General features: G+C 53.0%; 1 protein-coding gene and 1 long non-coding RNA gene across 7 annotated transcripts in view; one reads left to right on the forward strand and one right to left on the reverse strand.

The window, feature by feature from the left end:
- Positions 1-671: 671 nt before the first annotated feature.
- LOC137221001 (uncharacterized) lies at positions 672-12,632 on the reverse strand. Its single transcript, XR_010941860.1, has 3 exons — positions 12,495-12,632; positions 11,220-11,381; positions 672-8,100 (listed from the first exon to the last, which is right to left on the reverse strand). It is a non-coding gene; the product is annotated as an uncharacterized lncRNA (long non-coding RNA).
- LTBP2 (latent transforming growth factor beta binding protein 2) overlaps positions 11,682-19,797 on the forward strand; it is a 100,225-nt gene continuing 92,109 nt past the window's right edge. For 2 of the 6 annotated variants that reach the window (XM_067730209.1, XM_067730197.1), the window contains exons 1-2: positions 11,682-12,899; positions 19,236-19,306. In XM_067730209.1, coding sequence (XP_067586310.1) covers positions 12,421-12,899; positions 19,236-19,306 — 550 coding nt within the window. In that variant the 5' untranslated portion in view covers positions 11,682-12,420. The remainder of the gene's footprint in view (positions 12,900-19,235; positions 19,307-19,797) is intronic. The other 4 variants (XM_067730184.1, XM_067730191.1, XM_067730204.1 and 1 more) reach the window with 4 other exon arrangements.

Below are 19,797 nucleotides of genomic sequence, written 5' to 3' on the forward strand. Positions count from 1 at the left end.
GAGTTCTAGTCAATGAAATGTGGGCAGAGTGATGTTTGTCTCTTCCAGACGTTGCCCTTAGAAAACCTGTGTTATTCTCCACATTATTTTCTCTCCCTTCATTTATTGGCTGAATGACAAGGAGGAAGAATCTCTATGTTGGCACTCCATGATGGAAGGATCCTAGGGCCCTGCATGACCGTGTGGATCAGAGCTCCACTTGACGTGAACAAAAATAAACTTACTTTTTTGGGATTATTTGTTACTGCAGTTAACCTGTTATGACTAATGCAAACATAGAACAACTCAATCCCTCTCTTACCTGATAATCCTGCAATGGTTGAAGATTGCCAGACTCTCCTCTAACAGGATTTCTCTCCTCCAGTATCTCAACTATTCCTCCTGGGTTATTTTTGATCTTCATTCAGGTGACCTTCTCCTAGACATACTTCAGGGTTGTGATAAGCCGTTTAAGACATGGCAGCAGAATTAAGCACAAAACTGTGATTGTGTTATAACAGCTTGGAGTACACTGTTACCCTCCCTGTACTGAGCCCTGGATTCTACCCAAGATGGCACTAGACCTTTTAGAAGTTTACACTGTTGGTTTATTTCAAACCAATGGTTAACTAGGATCTTCCTTTTCAACAGTCTCTTCCCACCCCCACCCCCACCCCCAAAATACAGTCATTTCACTGAACTGCTATCGAAGCAAGTGTCTCTCATTCTTTAATTATTGCCTTTTTTGGACTAAGATGCAAGACTTTTTCCCTTATCTCTATTAAATCTCAATTTATCTGTGTCAGTATAAATCTTGCTTCTATCCTCCAGTTTCTCATTTATCCCTCCAGTTCTATGTCATGTGATAATTTGATAAAAATGCTTTTTCTGACTTCATCCAAATTGTGAGAAGTCTTGCACAGGCCCCAGCCCTGTCTCATGTGCTACTCTAGATCTCAGTGACCTCCATCCATCCTTCAATGTGGGGAGTAATTGTTTCCCCACGTAATTGCCGTACTGTAGGCTCTGTATTTTCCCAGCCTATCCACATTAAATATCACTTGAATTTCGTTCAACTATCATTCAAAAATCTGACAAAATTTCTCTGATCAGGGACCCCATCCAAAAAAGGAAATGGGGTAGACCCTGGTGTGATTTAATTTTTGCAAACTTGGCTCTAGTAGTCATCACTGTGCCTCTTCCTCACCATCTTTTCCACCTTCTCTGAGCTGAGACTTGCCCTGCCTTCCAGACCCCACTCAGATAGAATCCTCTCTAGGATCTTCCCTGACCAACTGTCCCATATTCCCAGCCTGGAGTGCTCTGCCCTTGTATTCACATTGCTCCCTGAGATTATCTCAGTCACAGCACTTACCATGATAGGTGTTGCTGCCTTTCCTACTACACTGGACACTCCTTGAGGGCAGGGAATAAGCCTTATTCTTCCTGGCAATGCTGATGCCTGACAAAAAGATGTTCAGTGAACGATGGCTGAAATGCACAGGGCACTCCCCAGAATATCCGCTTGACATCAAGCCCATATGGCTTACCTCTCTATGGGGCAGAGCTATGAGGGAGGCTGCAGAGTGCGTGGGCTTGGATATGTATATTATGATACTCAGGCATGATGTAACTTCAGCAACATGAGCTTGTGGGATTACAGAGGGACCTGAGGCCCAGGACGAGTGAGACTGGGGGACAGGAGCCTGACTGGGGGGCTGAGTCTCCAGGGGTCCAGAGAGAGGGGGGAATTCAGACTATAGAGGTACCTGGGGAAAGGGTTGGCGAAGAAGGGACATAGTTGGGTTGGCGGGTCATGGCATCAGGACAGGGGCCGGGCAAGACTTGCTCTATCAGCAGTTCCACAATTTCTATAATAGAGGAGCCATGTTGGGGGACAGACTGGTTGGAGGGGATTGTTTCTAAGCATGGCAAATTCACTGGCTTCGTGTCGATTGGTGTTCATTTGGAATGACTGTGGGTGGGTTGATGGAGATTAAGAGCATGCCACTTCCTCCTCACACAAGTGACTCCTTGCAATTGACCAGAGGACATCAGTCTCAGAATTCCAGATAAATAGTCTGTCCCCTCCAGGGCCAGCTGGTGGCTTAGATGTGGGGAACGGGTCCTTCTTTCTGAGAAAAGGAGCTGACTAGAGCTAAGCACGCCATTAACTGACCCCAGCCTACCCCTCCAGCCTCATCTCCTTCCATAACCCCATTCCTATACAAACTGCAACCACATAAGTTAATTGTCATTCTCCCTAACAGCCCAGGCTTCATCTTACATCCCTGCCTTTCCCTATGCACTGCTTCTCCTTGGCATGTCCCCCTTCCTACATAGTGAACTCTCCCTTAGCCTTCAAGATTCAAGTCAAAGTCAGGGCTCTCTGAGAAATGCTCCCTAGCCAACCCCACTTGCATGGTTAGTGGTTTTTCTTCAGTGAGCCCACCAGATGGTTAATTTCCAACCCACAGGCAGTGACGATATCCTACCCACCCCCAGTGCCTAACACAGTGTTTGGCACAAACCAGGTGCTCAAAAACTGTTTGTGGAATGGGAAGGTCTCCTGATGCCAGCCAAGCAGGCTAAGCATTAGAAGGTAGGCAGGAGCTCAGAGGCAGCTCAGGCAGCGAAAGGAACTCCAAGCCCCACCAAATATTACACCTGAGAATGTCAGTACACATCTTGAGACTGAAACTGCAGGTGGCAGAACACAGCAGCTAAATAGAGTGTGTGTGTATGTGTGTGTGTGTGTGTATGTGTGAAAGAGAGAAAGAGAGAGAGAAAGAGGAGAGGGGGCAGAGAGGGAGGCCAGTCCTCTGTGGAGCAGTGGCTCAATCAGAAAAGGGGACTGTTTCCCCTCAATCGTCATGGACCCTTCTATGTTTCTTCTTGCCATCTGGAAGAAGGGAGATGCTGACAGCTTATCTCCAGTACACCCTCCCTGGCTCCCAGCCCGCTCCCTCCCCACCAGCGGCTTTGCCACTTGCACCTACGCTGTCAGAGATGTTCTCAGGCTCTGAGGCCCCACTGCTGACATGCACAGCCACTCTTGGCTTCCCTGGCCCAGACAGCCAAATAGCTCCCAGCTTCTTGAGGGAGTTGAAAGAGAAAGAGTTGAGAGGCCTGGGAGTCAGGAGACCCTGGTTCAAGTGCTGGGGCTGCCAGTAGCCAGTCATGTGACCTTGGACAAGCATCTCTCCAGCTTCGGGCCTCAGTTTCCTCAACCGTGAATTGAAGGAATGGGCTGGCTGCTCTCTCAGGGGGGTCCTCTCCAGGGTTCACATTCTGTGGGTCCACGCCCATCCCTTGTCTGTCTGCTCCTCAGATCAAAATCTTAGTGTTGACAGGGAATTTGAGTTCATCCAGTAAAACCCTCTCTTTTATACATGAGGAAACTGAAGTCCGGGGAGGGCCAGGGGCACAACAGGGAGACACTGGGGGCATATGCAGGACCAGAACCAGGGTCTGTGCCCGCTGCTGTGATCTGACCTTGTCCTTGAAGGACTGCCTTGTTCCCAAGCTGCCCAGAACAGGTTGATGCAGGGCCCGGTGGAGCCTTGGTCTTCTTCAGGCAATCAGCTCAGGGCCACTGCCTTTTGAGCCCGTCAGAGAAGCCCACTACCCTGGACCAAATTCAGGTCCAGAGACCTGAGCTTCAGCCCTCTCTGTGTCACTGTCCAGCTGCGTAGTGACCCCAGGCAAGTCATTATACCTCTTCGGCTTTGTTGTTCTCTGGTTACGTGGACCCCCTTCGACTGTGAGCTCTCGGGAATGAGGACTTACCTGTTGTTTTAATCCCAGGGCTTGGCATTCAAAATCAAGTGGCTTAGTTCAAATTTTCAAGAGAGGATCTTATGTGGCCAGTAACCAATGACATATGCATTCAAATCAGACCACAGAAGTCTTAGGTACAGAAGTCTTAGCTCACTGACCAGCCAATGTAAAGGCTGCCCCGGGTCATGTGTTCATCCCTGGTCCAGTCGGCTGTGGTCCGGAGTGTTGTGTTGGTAAATACAGTTGTATCTAGGCGCTGTGCTTTAAAGGACTACTATGACAGTCTCTTGCTGGTGAGGAAACTGGCTCAAAGAGGTTAAGTCACTTTAGCCAAAGACACACAGCTGGTGAATGATGGTGCCGAGTGGCACTCCAAAGCCCCGTGGATTTCCCACTTCTCCGGGACCTTCGGTGGTGGACTAGTCACGCGGGGCAGAGGGTGGTACAGGAGTTCAGTGGAGGAGCGAGCTTTCTGGACTTGGCGGTGGGGTTCTAGGAAGTCTTCTTGGAAGAAGTGGGAGTTTTCAGATGGGAATTAAAGGACAGGCAGGCAGGGGTGGGAAGAACATCCCAGGTGACGAAAATGGTATAAGCCGAGGAATCTGGGTCAGGGGACGTGGGTGGGGAAACTGGGGGGAATTCTGGGTGAGTGGGACTGTGTTGAGTATCTGCAAACAGGAGGGGAAGGGTATGAGACCCGCTTGGGTGCGGGGCCAGTAAGAAGTCTGGGCTTGATTTGTGAGGTAGTGGGGAGCCATTGAAGACTGTTGAGCAGGTTTTGGCCTCATCAAACCTGTGCAACCAGAAAAATGTATGATTCGTTGTTTACAAGTCTGTTTCTCCCTCACTGCTGTCTTCGGGCAGAGGTGGGGAGGGGCGGAGTGCTGCTGAGGAGGTGCTGGTGGCACCAGCATCTTCACGCCAGGGCCTGAGCAGGAGTGAGAAGAAAGTGCGTGGCGGCCAGGGCTTCAGGACTGGAGGTGGAGGGTGAGGAGGAGGGGAGGGGCCAGAGATGCCTTTCCTCCCTCCCTTGGCCATCAGCCCCCTCCGGCCTGAGGTCTGGTCTGGTGAGGCAGAGCACAGAGCATGCCTCTGCTGTCTGTGTGAGTTCCTGAGGAGTGAGATCTTTAATTTTTGTCTGCTGAGTCCCGATGGGCGAGGGGCCAGCCTGTGTTACAACCTCCCCGAGGCCCCTGGGCCAAGGCACTCAGACCAGAGTGGACGGAAACAAGGAATGAGTCATGTAGACTGGCTGGGGCCCACTGGGATCTGCACCTCCTCCTACCCGCCCCCCACCCCACCGAAGCCTGGTGTCTGTACCCTGTCCTGGGGAGTCTGGGGGTTTGGGCCTGTCCCTAAGGGCCTTCGGGTCCTAGAGAGAGGGGATGCAGGGCACCAGGGAAAACCTCACTGAGTATCCCGATTCTCAGCGTATAATTAGGGGAAAATGGACATCAGAAGGTGGTGGCAGAAGGTGTCATCCCTCTTTCTTTGTCTTGATCAAGAGTGAGCTGCTTATGGGCTTATTCTGGGAAAGACCCTACGGCAGCCCCTGTGCTCTGTCCCCCCAAACCCCTATCCCTCGGGCTGTGAGGGATGCTGCCGTGTCCCAGCAGGAAGCCAGATGGGGACAGGCTGGGAGACCTCAGCAACAGCTGAGGAAAATTGTTTCCTGCTCAACTTGTCCTCAAATCCCTGCCCAGCCGTTCCAGAATCCAGGATAGGGCTGCATCGTCCTTCAGCCCACAGGGCTTTCTCCCTGGGCATTTGGAAAGGATAATACAGTGTGTAATCTGTCCCTATCTGAATAACTCCCTCATCGCCAGGAGAGCACCTGAAACCCCTGTGGTCTTACGGGGGGAATTAAAAGAAGGAGACCTTCCAGGCTGTTCACGTCGTTTTCCTGCTCAGGTCTTCAGAGACTCAGCTCGGGGAGAAGTTATGCTTCAGTCCCCAGGAGTTCTAGAGGATTCCACTCCAGCCAGAAGCTGAAGGGATTTATGCAGGTAAATAGGAAATGTGGTCTGAGCTTTAGCTAAATGCACAGAGCTTTCAGGTCAGCCCACCTTCGTATCAAGGGTTGGAAATGAAGGGAAACGGAGTGAAATCAGTTATTTTGAAGAGCTGCCATTCCACATCATTGCAGGACATCCTGGAGTGAGTGCAGTGTGCTGTAGTGGAAACAGCACGGACTTTGGAGCCAGTCAGACCTTTTAGTTGAATCCTGGCTCGACTCCTGGCTGTATGACCTTGAGCAAGAGACTTCACCCCTCTGAGTCTGTGAAGTGGAAATTACGATGCCTACCTCCCAGGGCCACGTCGATGCTCTATGTGTGCTCTAAAGAGAAAAGCTGAGGGTTGAGTTGAGCCTTACTCAGAAATGGAGAACGACTTGATGTAGGGTAAGCTTATTTCCTTCCTTCCCCTTGGTGAGAGGGAATCAGATTCAGTGAAACTCCCCATGATGACTTTTGCCTGCCCTTGACCTAAAATAGACCCCTAGCTGTAAATAGGCCTGAGAAGAGTGGGATGTGCTTGATGGGGGCCAGCTCGTGACAGCTATTTCATGTGTCCATCAGCACCAAACACCCCACACCACACCACAAAAGGCTGTGAATGCTTCTGGTTCCCAGACATCAGCAGCCAGAGGTGCGATTCCTGAGAAATGTTTCTCTGGAAGCTGGCCTGTGTATAGTGTCTGGAACCAGAAAAACCAGGAGTGAATCCTAGTGTAACCAAGTACTAGCTTTGTGATTGTGGGTAAGTCATTTTACCTCTCTGAGCTTTCTTTCCCTCTTCTGCTACATGATGAAATAATAGTACTTTCTTCAGAAGGTTATTATGAGGATTAAAGGAGAATGACTGTAAAACACTTAGCACAGTGCCTGGTACCTTTCAAAAGCTCCAGAAATATCAACTGGCAAATGAAAGTAGCAGTCATTGAACCCCTCCCATCACAGGGTAGATAGGGCTGGTTATCTATTTGCCCTGAAGGTGGGGTGGCAAGAAAAGCATCATTATCTCTATTTTCAGATGGGAAAATAGAAGCCAAGCATAGCTGAGAGCTGAGCTCACCGAAGACAGAAACATTCACTGCACCCGGAGGGGACAGTACTGGCAGACCAGAGCAGGGTGGCTGTGAGTACTGGGGGGGTGCCAGGCCACGGCGTCTGAGGTGGCGTGGTCTTGGCAGCCCCTGTGGGCCTTGGAGGCCTTGAGCAGGAGGGAACTGGCGCCTTTTCATACAGCCTCTACCTTCCAGACTGGAGGCTGAGGCTGCACGGTGCAGGGTCCCAGCTGCCCAGTCTCTGGACAAGGATGTCTGAGCCCGTGAGCTGCTCCCATCTGGAAGGCTGGGGGCCCAATCAACCTTCCTTCAGCTGTTCCGCCCACTGATTAACCAGGAAATGTGTTATTTGTTCTAAGCAGGGTAACAAGCTCTCCTGGGGAGAGGAATTCAGGACTGGAAGGCCAGTCACTTCCAAGGAAGAAAAATCCCTGGAATTCTGTCCAGAGTCTGGGTCTCAGCAAAGGGAGCAGAAATGCGGTCCTTGTTTTTGGTCCTTATTGACCAAGTTAGTTCAGGTTCTGGTAGCTCTCTGGCTGCCGGCGTTATTCCAAGACATGGGTAAGCAATGAGATCGCCTCGAGTGTCTAGCAGACTGCCATCCCCTCTCATGGTGCACGTGTCCCGGCAAACCTTTCCCCACTGGAATCTTTTTAGCAGCCCCTTGGGACTCTCTCTGCAGGGTTTCCAGAGACGATTTCCCTCCCCAGACCCAAGGGGTGGGTTAGTTGGCTTAGCAACATTTTGTGCCTCTTTAGGGGGGAAGCGGGAATCAGGGGTAGGGAAGTGACACGTGGTGAGTCAGGGGCCTTGCTGGAAACGGTTAGCTCCCCTTCTTTTCCTGAGCAGGGAAGGGAGAGGGGAACAGAAAGTTCTGATACGCATCCCCTGGGAATTGAGTGGTGGGCTAGCCGTCAGGGAAGAGGCTGGGGAATGTGCGGTGGAGAGTCTTAGGTGGGGACAGCTGCAGAGGTGGCTGGAAAAGGTACCACTCAATTGTCAGGAGGGCGGCCGTGGCTCAAGCCCAGAGTGAAGGCAACGTGGTGCAGTCTTAGAAGCCTGGGCTCAGGTGGCAGACGACCAAGGTGGGAACACTTCCTCAGCTGCTCATCAGCTGTGTGATCGTGGGCAAGCCAGTAACTATTCCCAGCCTCAGTTTCCTCCTTTGTGTACGTGGAAATCACAACACCTACTTTCTTTGGTTACAGGAGCCAATTCACGTAGCATGCTTAGCACAGTGCTTGGATCATAGTAGACTCCATAAGTGTTCGCAGCTTCAAAAAGGAAAAACAAACAAAAAACGCCACTGTTTATGGGATTGGAGATTCTGAAGAGCTGCATCAGCAGATCCCAGCGATTACAGGGAAAGGGAGTGATGGGCAGTAAGTGGGAGGCAGGACAGGAGGATGGTGCTGGGATGGGGGAGTAGGAGATGCCAGTCTTCAAAGTAGACTAGCCTGGCTGTGGGCCCCCAGGAGAACGAGGTGGGGATTTCCAAGGACCGCTTGTACTCACCAGAGAGTGGGAGGGGCGTCTAGAGGTGAGGGAAGTGTGTCTGCATGAGGGTTTTGGCTGAGCTGGAGCAGTGAGAGGCTGAATGGGCAGCAGACTTCCAGAAGTGCAGACGGAGGAGACAGAGCAGTAATAATGACTTGGACACGTGGGAGGAAAAAATAGGTCAGGGACGAAGATGATGCCAAGGTTTCTGGCCTTGGGAGGCTCATGGGGATCTGAGGTGAGCGTTGAGGGATGACGAGGAGAGATCCTAAAGGAACTGGGGAGGTAGTGGGGTGAGGAAGGGAGCCCGGAACTACAGAACTGGGTAGATAATGAGGCAAGGCGAGGGAAGTGTGGAGCTGAGGCTTTCCCATAGCTGTGAAGGAGCAGTGTCTCAGGGAGAGAGCTGAGCATCCTGGGAATTGAGATGGCATTCATCCCAAAAGGCAAGGTGCAGAATTCAAGGAGATCCTTAGGACCAGCCTTAAAGGCAGCAAGCACATGAACTTGGACCAGGAACTCCCACCAGGAACTCAGTTTTTCTCTTTGAAAATGAGTCTAATGATACCAGCCCTCCCTACTTGTTGGGATTACCCTGTCTTTCATTCAGTTAGCCATCCATTGAACACATATTTCTTTTCTTTCTTTCTTTCTTTTTTAATATTTATTTATTTATTGGCTGTGCCAGGTCTTAGTTGTGGCACTCGGGATCTTTTTTGCTGCGCGAGGGATCTTCGTTGCAGCATGCGGGATCTTTTTTTTTTTTTTTTTAGTTGCAGCATGTGGAATCTTTAGTTGTGTCATGAGAACTCTTAGTTGCAGCATGCAAACTCTTAGTTGCGGCATGTGGGATCTAGTTTCCTGACCAGGAATGGAACCCGGGCCCCCTGCATGTGGAGCGTGGAGTCTTGGCCACCGGACCACCAGGGAAGTCCCTGAACACATATTTCTTGGCTGTCTATTAGAGGCAAGCACTGTTCTAGGTTTTGGGGAAACCGGGGTTATCCAGGCAGGCAAGATACCTGCTCATTTAGAGCTATCATTGTGGCTTGGGAAGTCAGACAATAATTTTACAGGTTGTTGAACAGGATTTTTCCTGTGGGCTTTGAATTTCTGCTGAAGATGCAAAGGCTAGAACAATAAGGACTATCTATTCTCACATGCCAAAGAGAAGTACTAGGCATCTTACTAAAGGCAGAACCAGTTCAACAACTACCAAGATACATCCCTGGATTCCAGCCTACGAATACAAAGGGATTGAAGAAAGTCATTGAGTCAGAGAACAGGTGCATCAGTAAGCAGGGCTGAGATTTCCCCTGAGGGTACTCCCCAAGCAAACCAAGTGAACAGGGCCCTAAGAAAACCAGTCATAGAGACTGGGGGCCTCCAAAGAAGAGGAAACTAGCATGACTCCCCATAACTCTGTCTCCACTGATGCTAGCTGAGGTGCTAGAAGCTGCAAGCACCCCAATGCACCAAAGCAGAGCAAGAAAGTTCCTGGGAGAACCCAACCTATGTCTTTAGGAATTGGGGACGTACATAAATGAAGAGGCTTGTGTGCATTTTCTGTCTGGAGAAATCTGACCATGGAGACTGGCTGGAGTGGCCCTTATAACAGGAAGCGATGCAGCCAGCTCACCACTGGTTTGCTGGCATGGACAGGAAAGTCCCATGGGGAGTAGGGGACACAGGGAAATTGCCCAGAGAGTGCCTTGCTATGGTAGTGCAGGGTGGAGATCATGCAGAGAGCTCCCCAAGAACCCACAGATGTGCCCATGAAAGAGCCAGAGCTTGGCACCTGTCAGCCAAGGGCACCTGTCACACAGGACTTCACCGTTGTCCCCCTAACACCTCTCCCCCAACCCTGATGTGGAGGAGCCACAGCAGAAAAGGAAGGTCAGAAAATCAGACCACACCCCACTCTCCCTAGTACATGATCTTGCGCCAGGGGACAGGCCTGTGGAGGGAGAGGAGGGGTATTAAATTGGATACGAGATTGATTAAATTGGATGAGGTTTTGATTTGGACAGAACCAGACTTTTTAGTGCCTGGGAATTGGTCTTAATTATAGAAACGAAACTGTTCTTGTGACTAACGGCGATGGGCAAGCCAAGGACTCTGCTTGAGATGCCATTAAGGGTGGAGAAGAGAAATTCACCATAATAATATGGTTGAAGGCAGTGAGAGGAGAAAAATAGAGCTGTTTCCTGATTGTTCCTCTTCAGGTTCAGCCCATTCAATAAATCAGTTATACAGGTAAACAAACAATTTCAACTACTCTAGAGCAATGAAGGTGAAACAGTGTTGTATTAGAAAGTGATGACTTGGGAGTGGGAAGACTGCTCTAGGTTGGGGGGTCAGGGATGGCCTCTCCAGGGGGTGATGTTTGAGCTGAGAGGTGAAGTGATGAGCGTGTCCTGTAAAACGTCCTGGAGATGAGTGTTTCGGGGAGAGGGAAGTGGGCATGAACTTAGCCTGTTCAAGGAGTAGAGAGGAGGCCAGTGCAGCTGCGGTGTGGTGAGTGCCCCAGCAAGAGGTGAGATAGATCAGACAGGGGGCCAGTCCTGCAGGGCTCTGGAGGCCAAGGTCAGGATTTGAGGCTGTTTTCAGCATTAGACTGGGTCTGTCCTTTGTGTGGTGTGGGTCCTTATAAACTGGCGCCTTCCTGCCTGCTCGGCCCCTCTGCCTCTCCAGGAAGCAGTAGGCTGCAGAAATGCAGGGGCGGGGTGGGGTGCTTGGGGGAGGCAGCCATGGTTGCCAGGCCTTTAGACTTTAGGGCAGGGGGCCATGGTGTGAGTGATGAGCTGATTGCTGGGGGTACTAAGATGGGTGGCCGTTGGCATTCTAGCACCCCTGCCCTCTCCCTGCCAACACGAGAAGATGTGAGCACACTCACTGCATCAATCAGAAGCTCATCGAATCCCGAGGGAGTGAGGGGCTGGATGGGAATCTAGGAAATGGATCTGAGCCGCAGGCTGGAGGACTGGATTTCATTCACTTCTTGGACACACGCTGTCTCCTTGAGTGACCTTATTCCAGATCCTCCATGTTTATTCCCCTGTGGAAGAGCAGACACCTCTTGTAGGATCCGCCGCCATCAACGCCTCAGGCCTAGGCTCGATCCTGACGCAGCAGGAAGGGGATTAAGATCAAGGAGCTAAGGCGGCTAGCAGCGACAGGTCTCTGCCGCCCGCAGGGTAGCCAAGGACGCGGCCTAGTCCACTAGAGGGCGCGCGCCCCCAGGGGACCTTCCAGCGCTCCCGCGTCCCACGGCGGCGGAGGCAGGCGAGCTGCCCCGTGCTGTCCCAGCTCTAGCCGCAACCCCGGCCGACGCCCCCAGTGGCTCGGGCGGGAAGCGAAGGGTCCGGGGCCCGGCCTTTGGGTCCTGTCTCTGTCATGCCGTTCTTCGTACCTCTCCTGACCTCCTTCAGACCTTCGAGGCTGCAGCCTTGGTCATCGAACAGGGAGTTTGTCCCTGAGGTTAGGGGCGGGAGATAAACTCTGGACAGGTCAGCAGTTCAGTTTGCCCAGGACAAGAGAAAGGTGGCTTGGGTGCCCCTGTCCCGGCAGGCGTCATCTCGCCTACTAGCCCTCGGGCCGGCCCTGCGTCGCCCCCAGCTACTCACGGGTTAACACCCCTCGCCGCCCGCTCGCTTCCCAGTGCCAAAGTGGGTGTTGCTGGAATTCCTCTCTCCCTCTCCCGTAATGAGGGGGCTGAGCTGTCCCTCCGAGGAGGGGGCACGGTGTGGATAAAAGAGACGAAAAATCGGGGGGAGGTTTCCAAAAATAAAACCCTCCGGTTCCCATTCAGAAGGCTACAGTGACGGGGAGAAGGCGCGGCGGTGCGACAGCGGTGCCCACCCAGCTAGAGACGGAGCGCGGCCGCCGGGCTCATTGCACGCAGCCCCGGGCCGCTCCAGCAGCCTGGCCCTCGCTCCACGGAGAGCCTGGCCCGCAGTCTGATTCGGGGCCCCCTAGACGGGGAGAGGCGGGCCACCGAGAGGGGACCGGAGCGCAGCCAGAGGGCGGCCGGGCGCACAGACTGCGAGCCCCGGGGCAGTTACCCGCGCGCGCCGCTTTCCGGGCGCCCCAGCGCCATGAGGCTCCCAACCACCACCCGCTGCCCCGGGCGCGTCCTTCGGAACCCCTGGAGGAGCTTCTTGCCTCTCACCCTGGCTCTCTTCGTGGGCATGGGTCATGCTCAGAGGGACCCGTTGGGCAGATACGAGCCGGCTGGAAGGGACGCGAGTCGGCTGCGGCGCCCCGGGGGCAGCCACCCCGCAGCGGATACAGCCAAGGTGTACAGTCTGTTCCGGGAGCAGAACGTGCCCGTTCCGGGTTTGCCGCCCGCGGAGCGGCCCCAACCTGCCTGGGGGAGCCCCAGCAGGCCCGCCGAGGCGGAGGCCAGGAGGTCGCCCCGCGCGCAGCAGCCGCGGCGAGTCCAGCCACCTGCGCAGACCTGGAGAAGCCGGCCCCTGAGCCAGCAGCAGTCCGCACCCCGGGCCCAGGCCCCCCCGGCTCTCCCGCGCCTCGGGACCGCGCAGCGGCCGCGGGCTGCGCGAGGGCGGCTAACGGGGTGAGCACTGGAGAGGGAAGCATGGGGGCTGGGGGAGCGAGGGCCGGTCTCCCGTACGCTCGTTCGTGGAGGGATGTGCTGGCTAGAGGACAGGGCGCCGGGCTCTGCCTTTCGTCCCTCTGTCCTCAGTACTGCGGAGGAACAGACCGAGGTCCCGGAGCTGGGGCTCCATCTGACCCACTCTCAAAGAGTTGAGAGGAAAGAGAAACATCATCCACACCCTTTCGTACCAGCTCGCCCAGACCCGACGTTAATCCTTTCCCAAGGCGCCAGAGCATTCGCCCGCTCTCCTCCCTCCCGCCTCCAACCGGTGCCTGCTGACGCCCGTAGCGGTGCGGGGATCTGAAAGGGATCGGGGAGAGGGCAGCGGGGTGGGCGTTCCACGCGCTTGAGGCCCAGGGGAAGCTGAGCGGGCGTAGAGCGCGGGTAGGTGGAGGACGTCGGGGGCTCCAGAGCGCGAGGGCAGATGCATCTCCAGGAAGGAGGTTGGCAGCAAAGCCTGCGCGGGGGAACGAGTCTGTGGGTTGCGGCAGAGGTCGGCCTGGGCCCGCGGATGGCTGGACGTGGAAGTGGGCATGGGATCGGGGGCACTTTGGGCAGGAAGCCTGCTCGCGATGTGGCTGTGGCACTGTGGGTCCGTGGGGGAGTGGGTCTGTGTGTGCCCCTATGCAGCTAGGTGTCAGCGCGACTCGCGCACTTTGCGGGGCTAAGTCTCCCCCCTACCCTGAGACGACCAGCTGCTTGCCGGGGGCTCCCTCGCAGCGTGGGAGAGGTTCCCCAGTAACCCCCGGCCCCGCTGAAGATCCTCATGGCTGCGGGAGGCTCAGTCTTGCCTGAGTAGGACAGGTTATCTCCAGAATGGAGGGCACTGGAGGCCCGGGCAGTGTGGGGATGCGTGGGGACACCATCGGGGAGGCTGGGAAGGAAGCTGGCAGCCCTTCTCGGCTTGGGCCCTATTTGCCAGTTGGGTTCAGTCCCCTGGCTCATAGCGTGAAGGACACTGCAACCCCTGTTCTACTCCCGAGGATATTCTTACTGCCTCTCCCCTCACTATTTTCCTAGGCTGCAGCACTCTTCTCCTGTATTTCTCTGCTTAGAGAGACCTTCCTGACTACTCCTGCCCCACCCTCTCTCTTCCTTCACCCTGCTCTACGTTTCTTCATAGCACTTATTCCCATTGGACATATTATGTTTCTGTTTCTGCGTTTATGGTCTGGTCTCCCAGCCCACGCTAATGTAAGCTCTATAAAAAGAGAGGCTTTGTTTTGTGCATTGCTGTGTCACCGGTGCCTAGAACAGTGCTCGTATATAGTTGCTGCTTGTTAAGTATCTGTTGAGTGAGTGAATGAATTCCCCGCTGCCCTTGGAAGGCCCAGCTTAAGGCAGACAGAGTAGACCCGAGCACTGCCAAGTCGCTTACACAGAGGATCAGTCAGAGGGTGGTAATGGCCTGTGCAAGTGAATACATACTTCTTAAGAGCAAGTGTGCAGGGCCTGGGATAGGGGATTGGGCCCCGAGACAAAGACATTGTTCCTGCCAGGAGGGCAACTCAATTACTTCAAATCGAATTGGAGAAATGGACAGATAGGCACTGGTGAACATGCTTTCTAGTAGCAGAAGCTTCATGTTAAGCATAAAGGAATGGACGGCTGTGGCTGACGAGCCTGGAGGAGAAGGAGGCCCTGGGGTTCGATGGGCAGCATGCGGGGAAGCAGAGGGGAAGTGGCAGGAGTGGGGTCCCGAGTTGTAGCACTGCCCAAAGACAAGGGCTTTTCACTGTTGGCACTGGCCTCGGGGCAGGACTGCACCCTGGTGTAGGGGAGCCACAGGGCTGAGGCTGGAGGCATAGGTTGAGCCGGATCATGGAGGAGCTTATACTGTCGGCGTTCGGGTGGGAGTTGGGGGGAGATGGGATAGTGGAGTGGGGGTGGGAGGGTGCACTCTTCGCAGTTGTGAAATGAGGTGGTGATGAGCAAAGCAGATTGTCACCCTGATAAGGCTGGTAGATGTACACAGGTGTGTAAGGACCTGGGCTGGCTGCCACCCACAATCACTTGCCATATACAGGTGCACACATCACATCACATGCTGGGGTGGCTCCTCCCCCAGATTGTTTTCTGCAGCTTTGATAAAGGGTGGGTTCCTCTGGCACTGCAGCTAGCCACTCCAAGTCATCTGGGGAGGGGCTGAGTGGCAGTCTTGTCCATCGGCTTCATCTCCCCAAGTCCATTCTAGCTCCTGGCTTCTGGCCAGGCTGGCCTCTCTGGCAGTTGCCTTGTGAATTGCTCAGGGCCAAGGACTAAGTGCCACCTGCTGGTAAAGCTTGGAATTGCATCACCACTACTGGGGATTCTTCATTCAACAAACGTTTGGAAGGTCTCCTATATGCCCGGCACTTTGCTGGACCATGGGGATACAGCAGTGGCCAAGACAGCCTCTGTCTCCGTGGAACTTGCAATGTAGTGGGGTTTTATTGCACATAATGAAGATTTTAAGTGTGCGCCAGGCACAGTGCTAGGTGTCTGGGACACAGTGTAACCAGAGCAGAAAATTCTTGCACTATTGAAATTCACAGTCCACAGGGGACTTTTTAAGCCATTGTTCCCCAGCATTCAGTGTTTCTTAAGCTTAGCCTCACAGCATACCACCTTAATAATTTTCCTCTATCTTTTCCTCCTTGTTCTATTATTTTCTTAAATTTATAAACTTAAATTTATAAACTGTTAAAATAATACTTTATTAAAATAAAATAAAGTATTTTATATTATGAAGTTTTATACAAACCTACAAAAAGTATTGGAAATAATACAACTAACAATCCAGCTTTTTCAAACCTTAATATTTGGGCCTATTTTGCTTCTGATATTTTTAGTCGAAATATCGTCTATAAATTTGTCTCCCTCTCTCCCCAGAGCTAACCACCACCTTGAATTTACCCATGATTCCAATCTAGGTTTTTATAGATGCATGCATCCGTAACATATACAATATTGTTTTGCATATTTTAAACTTAGATAAGTGGTGCTATGCTGCATTATCCCTCTAAAATTTGCTTTTCCAATCCTCATTAGATGTTTGAAATTTAACTACATTAATATAATCAGCTCAAGTTTATTCATTTTAATTGTTGGTCATTATGTCATTGTCTGAATATACCACAGTTTATTTATCCATCCTTCTGTTTTGGGACACTTAGATGAGTTACATATTTTGGTATTACAAACAGTGCTTGGCATTTTTCTACATAAGTAAATCCATTTTCAAGGACACTTTGTATCACTATCATAAGCTGAAAATAGTACCACTTGTCATAAAGAGGAAACTGTAGGAAAACTGAAATGAAAACAAAACGTTCTCAAAGTCTAGTCAAATACAATTATCATAGGAAGTTCAGCCCCGTAGTTCTCCCTACTGGAAATGGCAATTGGCAAGGGCTGGAGAGAGAACCTGGCGTGAAGACCCAACCTCCGACAGAGATTTTTTCCCACTGGTCTAATCACACTAGAACGATCACTAAAAAGGGAATCACTTTCTCGCTGTGTGATTCAGCATTGCTGCATGTTGTGATTATGGAAACGTCACACTTCCTTTCCTACCAGAAGGGTGTTGGGAAACATTGGATTAAGTGAAACAAAGAGGTATTAAAAGTACACCACATGTCAGCCACTGTGTTAGACTCTAGGGGCACAAAGAGGAATAAGAAAGAGCCCTCAAGGTACTCAAGACAGAGACATACACCAACAGCCTGAGGTAATCAGTGCTAAATGGTGTGGCGGCTGGAGAATGGGGAAGGCTGGGTAGATGGCAGGGGAGGTTTCACACAAAGGAGGTGACGTTTGATCTGGAAGTCTTGGAGCGAGCCACGGATCTCCGTCGGCAAAGGAGAGAGGGAAGGCAGTCTAGGCAGAGAGAGCAGCTTAAGCAAGGGCATCAAAACGTGCCCACACACAGTGCAGCTGGGGGACAACAAACTTCGTATATCTGGAGGATCATAGTTTTGGTTGTAGGTGGCCATGGAGATAAGGGGGGAAGGGGAGCAATTAGACTCCACAGGCAGGAGGGGTCCGGTTGGCTTTGTAGAGGCCAGTGGAGAGCCTTGAGGCGTCTATAACAAAGGACCAGTATGACCAGATTTGTTCCAGGTGGAACAGCAGCTGTCCTAGGCTGTTAGCCAGATGGGTTGGGCAATGATGTTGGATACTGGGCTAATGTTTGCTGAGTGGTGTGGCCTGGAAGGCTGGGCTTACATAATCTCTGAGTCGTATCTTCCAGAGACTCAGAGCCACTGAGTCTTTGGCCCCAGCTAGTCAGGCTCATTTGCTCTCTCCAGATAGCCAGAGCTCACGGAATGGTCATCTCCCATCGGGCACCTCCCTGAGCCTGTACCCAAGACTCTGGCTGGGCTCCTGTATCCCTCTTGAGTGCCCGCTTTGCCAAGCCCTGCCCCCCTGCTTGGCATCTTTGATTCTGACCAGTTCTCACTGTGGCCCCGACGGCCTTGAGGGCTCTACCGTGGTCAGCAGGGCATGCCGAGCTGCTGCCTTCCTACAGTCAGCTCCGTAGCCATTCTGAAGGCATCTAGGGTACCAGCAGGCTCAGGGGGGCCTCCTTGAGCTGGGCTCCACGCCATGACCTCTCAGCCAAGTGGGCCCCTCAGTCCGTGCTCTCTGGACTCCCACAGACCCTAGTTTTTAGAAAACTCCCAGGGCATGCTGTCTGCTTCCTTCTCAAAGACCTCTCAGGCCTCTAAGAGGCCTTGCCACCACCAGAGGGGGTAATGACTCACCAGTGGGTGGGCAGTCCCCCCTCCCACCAGGGCACACACTCAGAAGCCCTGGCTGTGAGGACCAGCCCCTTCCCCAGAACCTAGTGACTTGGGCCCTGATGGGGAATAGGCAGCGGTGCAGAGGGGCTTCGAGGTGGCTGAAATGGCACAGCCCTTGGGTGGGAGGGCATTCTGGGGCCTCCCTGGGAGGCAGCTCCCCACAGCTTTGGGCCAAAGGGCCAGGAATGGGCCTCAGCTTTTTCAAGCTGAAGGAATTTATTTTGAATGTTTCATAAGGTTTCAAAAACCACACAAGCTTTGGGGGCCACACAAATGTCAAACCAACTCCTAAGTGGGACCAGATGCTCACCACGCCGGCCACGAAGGTCACAGGAAGGGCCCCCTGGTGTGTCCTTCACCCCACTCTTGGGCTCCGTACCTCTGCTGCCCCGCTCACCCTGAGCTTCAGCGAGCGCTGAGTAGAGAATTTCTGATGGTAATGATGGGGTCTGTGAAGCAGAGCCAGGCCCAGCCTGAGCTGAGAAGTCAGGGCCCCAGAGGTCTTCTCCAGATAGAGCCCTTCTCGGGAAGTCACCTCTGTCCGGGCATTTGGGTTTTAGATCGACAGTCAGGGTGGGTGAAGGATACTCCACACCTGAGGGCAGAGTTCGGGTGAGTTAGGTGAGTGGCCCTGGTGGCAACTGCTGGTCAGTGTCTCCTGCAGGTGTCTGGGTGCCAGCCCTAAGGAGTAGCTGGGGGAAGGGCTATCTCCCACCGAGTAAGTTCCATCAGCCTGCCCCAGTAAAAAGCGTGCTCAGCGTGCAGTGCAGCTTATCCCGAGTCCCCAGCCCCACCTTCTTACCAGCTTGCCACTTCCTCAGCTCCTCTTAAAGAGAAATTCTGGAGCTCCGGCTCCTTCTGTCCCAGCCAGTGCTCCGTCTGACCGTGCACCAGCCTGCCAGAGGGCTGAGGCTCCTCCCAGTGTGCATGTGTTGGCAGGTGCTGCACATGTATGTCCTTAAGGCTGTTTTGGGTAAGTTTTCCAGCTTCCCTTGGATTATCAGCGTTTGTTGGCAAGGGCCATGGTGATAATTTTTTGGTGAGAGGCCATGCGGAGCTGGAGCGTGACTTAGAGTTGGGTCAACTGAGGTTTGAATCTGGCTCTGACATTTACTTATTGTTTAGTCTTGGAAAGTGACTGAGACACTCTGAACTGGCTTTTTGATCATCTTTGTGATCCCTGTGCCAGTGTGTTGGGGGCTATATATCCTATCTCATTTAATCCTCACAACAACGTTAAGCAGGTATTATTATCTCCATTGTACAGATGAAAAGAATGAGGCTTCCCGAGCTCATGCAGAGAATGGCAGAGTCAGGATTCAATCTTAGATGTGAAGGAGCCCAAAGCGCCCGCCCATGGGCCACGAGGCCTCCCTAGAGAAGGGGGACAGTGCCCAGCCTGGCAGAGTTCCCCCAGGCCCTGCCTGTAGAGGGTGGGACCGTCAGTAGGGCTCTGTGAATAGTCGCGCTCTGAGCACCCTACGCTGACCCTGTTTTGGTGACCCCGCAGGAGGAATGTCTGCGGGGGACAGTGCTGCCCAGGATGGACAACAGCAAACAGTACCAACCACTGTATCAAACGTGAGTGCCTCCACTGCATCCACCCTCTCCCTATCTCTGCCTTGAGCTGGGCGGGGCATGGGGACTCCAGAATCTGTGCGGGGAGCACAAGCGTCTTCCCCAATCTGTCTCCTGAGCAGGTAGCCCCTTTCCAGGGGGGAGGCAGTGGAAGAGAGGAGATTGAAAAATGCCTCCAGGGCATTCCCTGGTGGTCTGGTGGTTAGGACTGGCGCTTTCATTGCCAAGGGCCTGGCTTCAATCCCTGGTTGGGGAACTAAGATCCCACAAGCTGCGCGGCATGGCAGGAAAAAAAAGGCTCCAACTGAAGATGACTTTTCAAATAAAATCCCCTCTCTTGTTTGTAAAGTTTCCTGTATTCCCCACCTGCTGCTCCACTGTGTTGGGGCTCCTCCCCAACTTGCCCTGTGGTGCTCACATACCCCTGTGGTCTGCGGAACACACCTGGCCCCAGAGCCTCTGCATCGCACATTCCTGGGGGGACCACTCCCAGC

Source organism: Pseudorca crassidens, chromosome 1 (genome assembly GCF_039906515.1).
Source record: "Pseudorca crassidens isolate mPseCra1 chromosome 1, mPseCra1.hap1, whole genome shotgun sequence".
Classification (NCBI taxonomy): Eukaryota; Metazoa; Chordata; class Mammalia; order Artiodactyla; family Delphinidae; genus Pseudorca; species Pseudorca crassidens.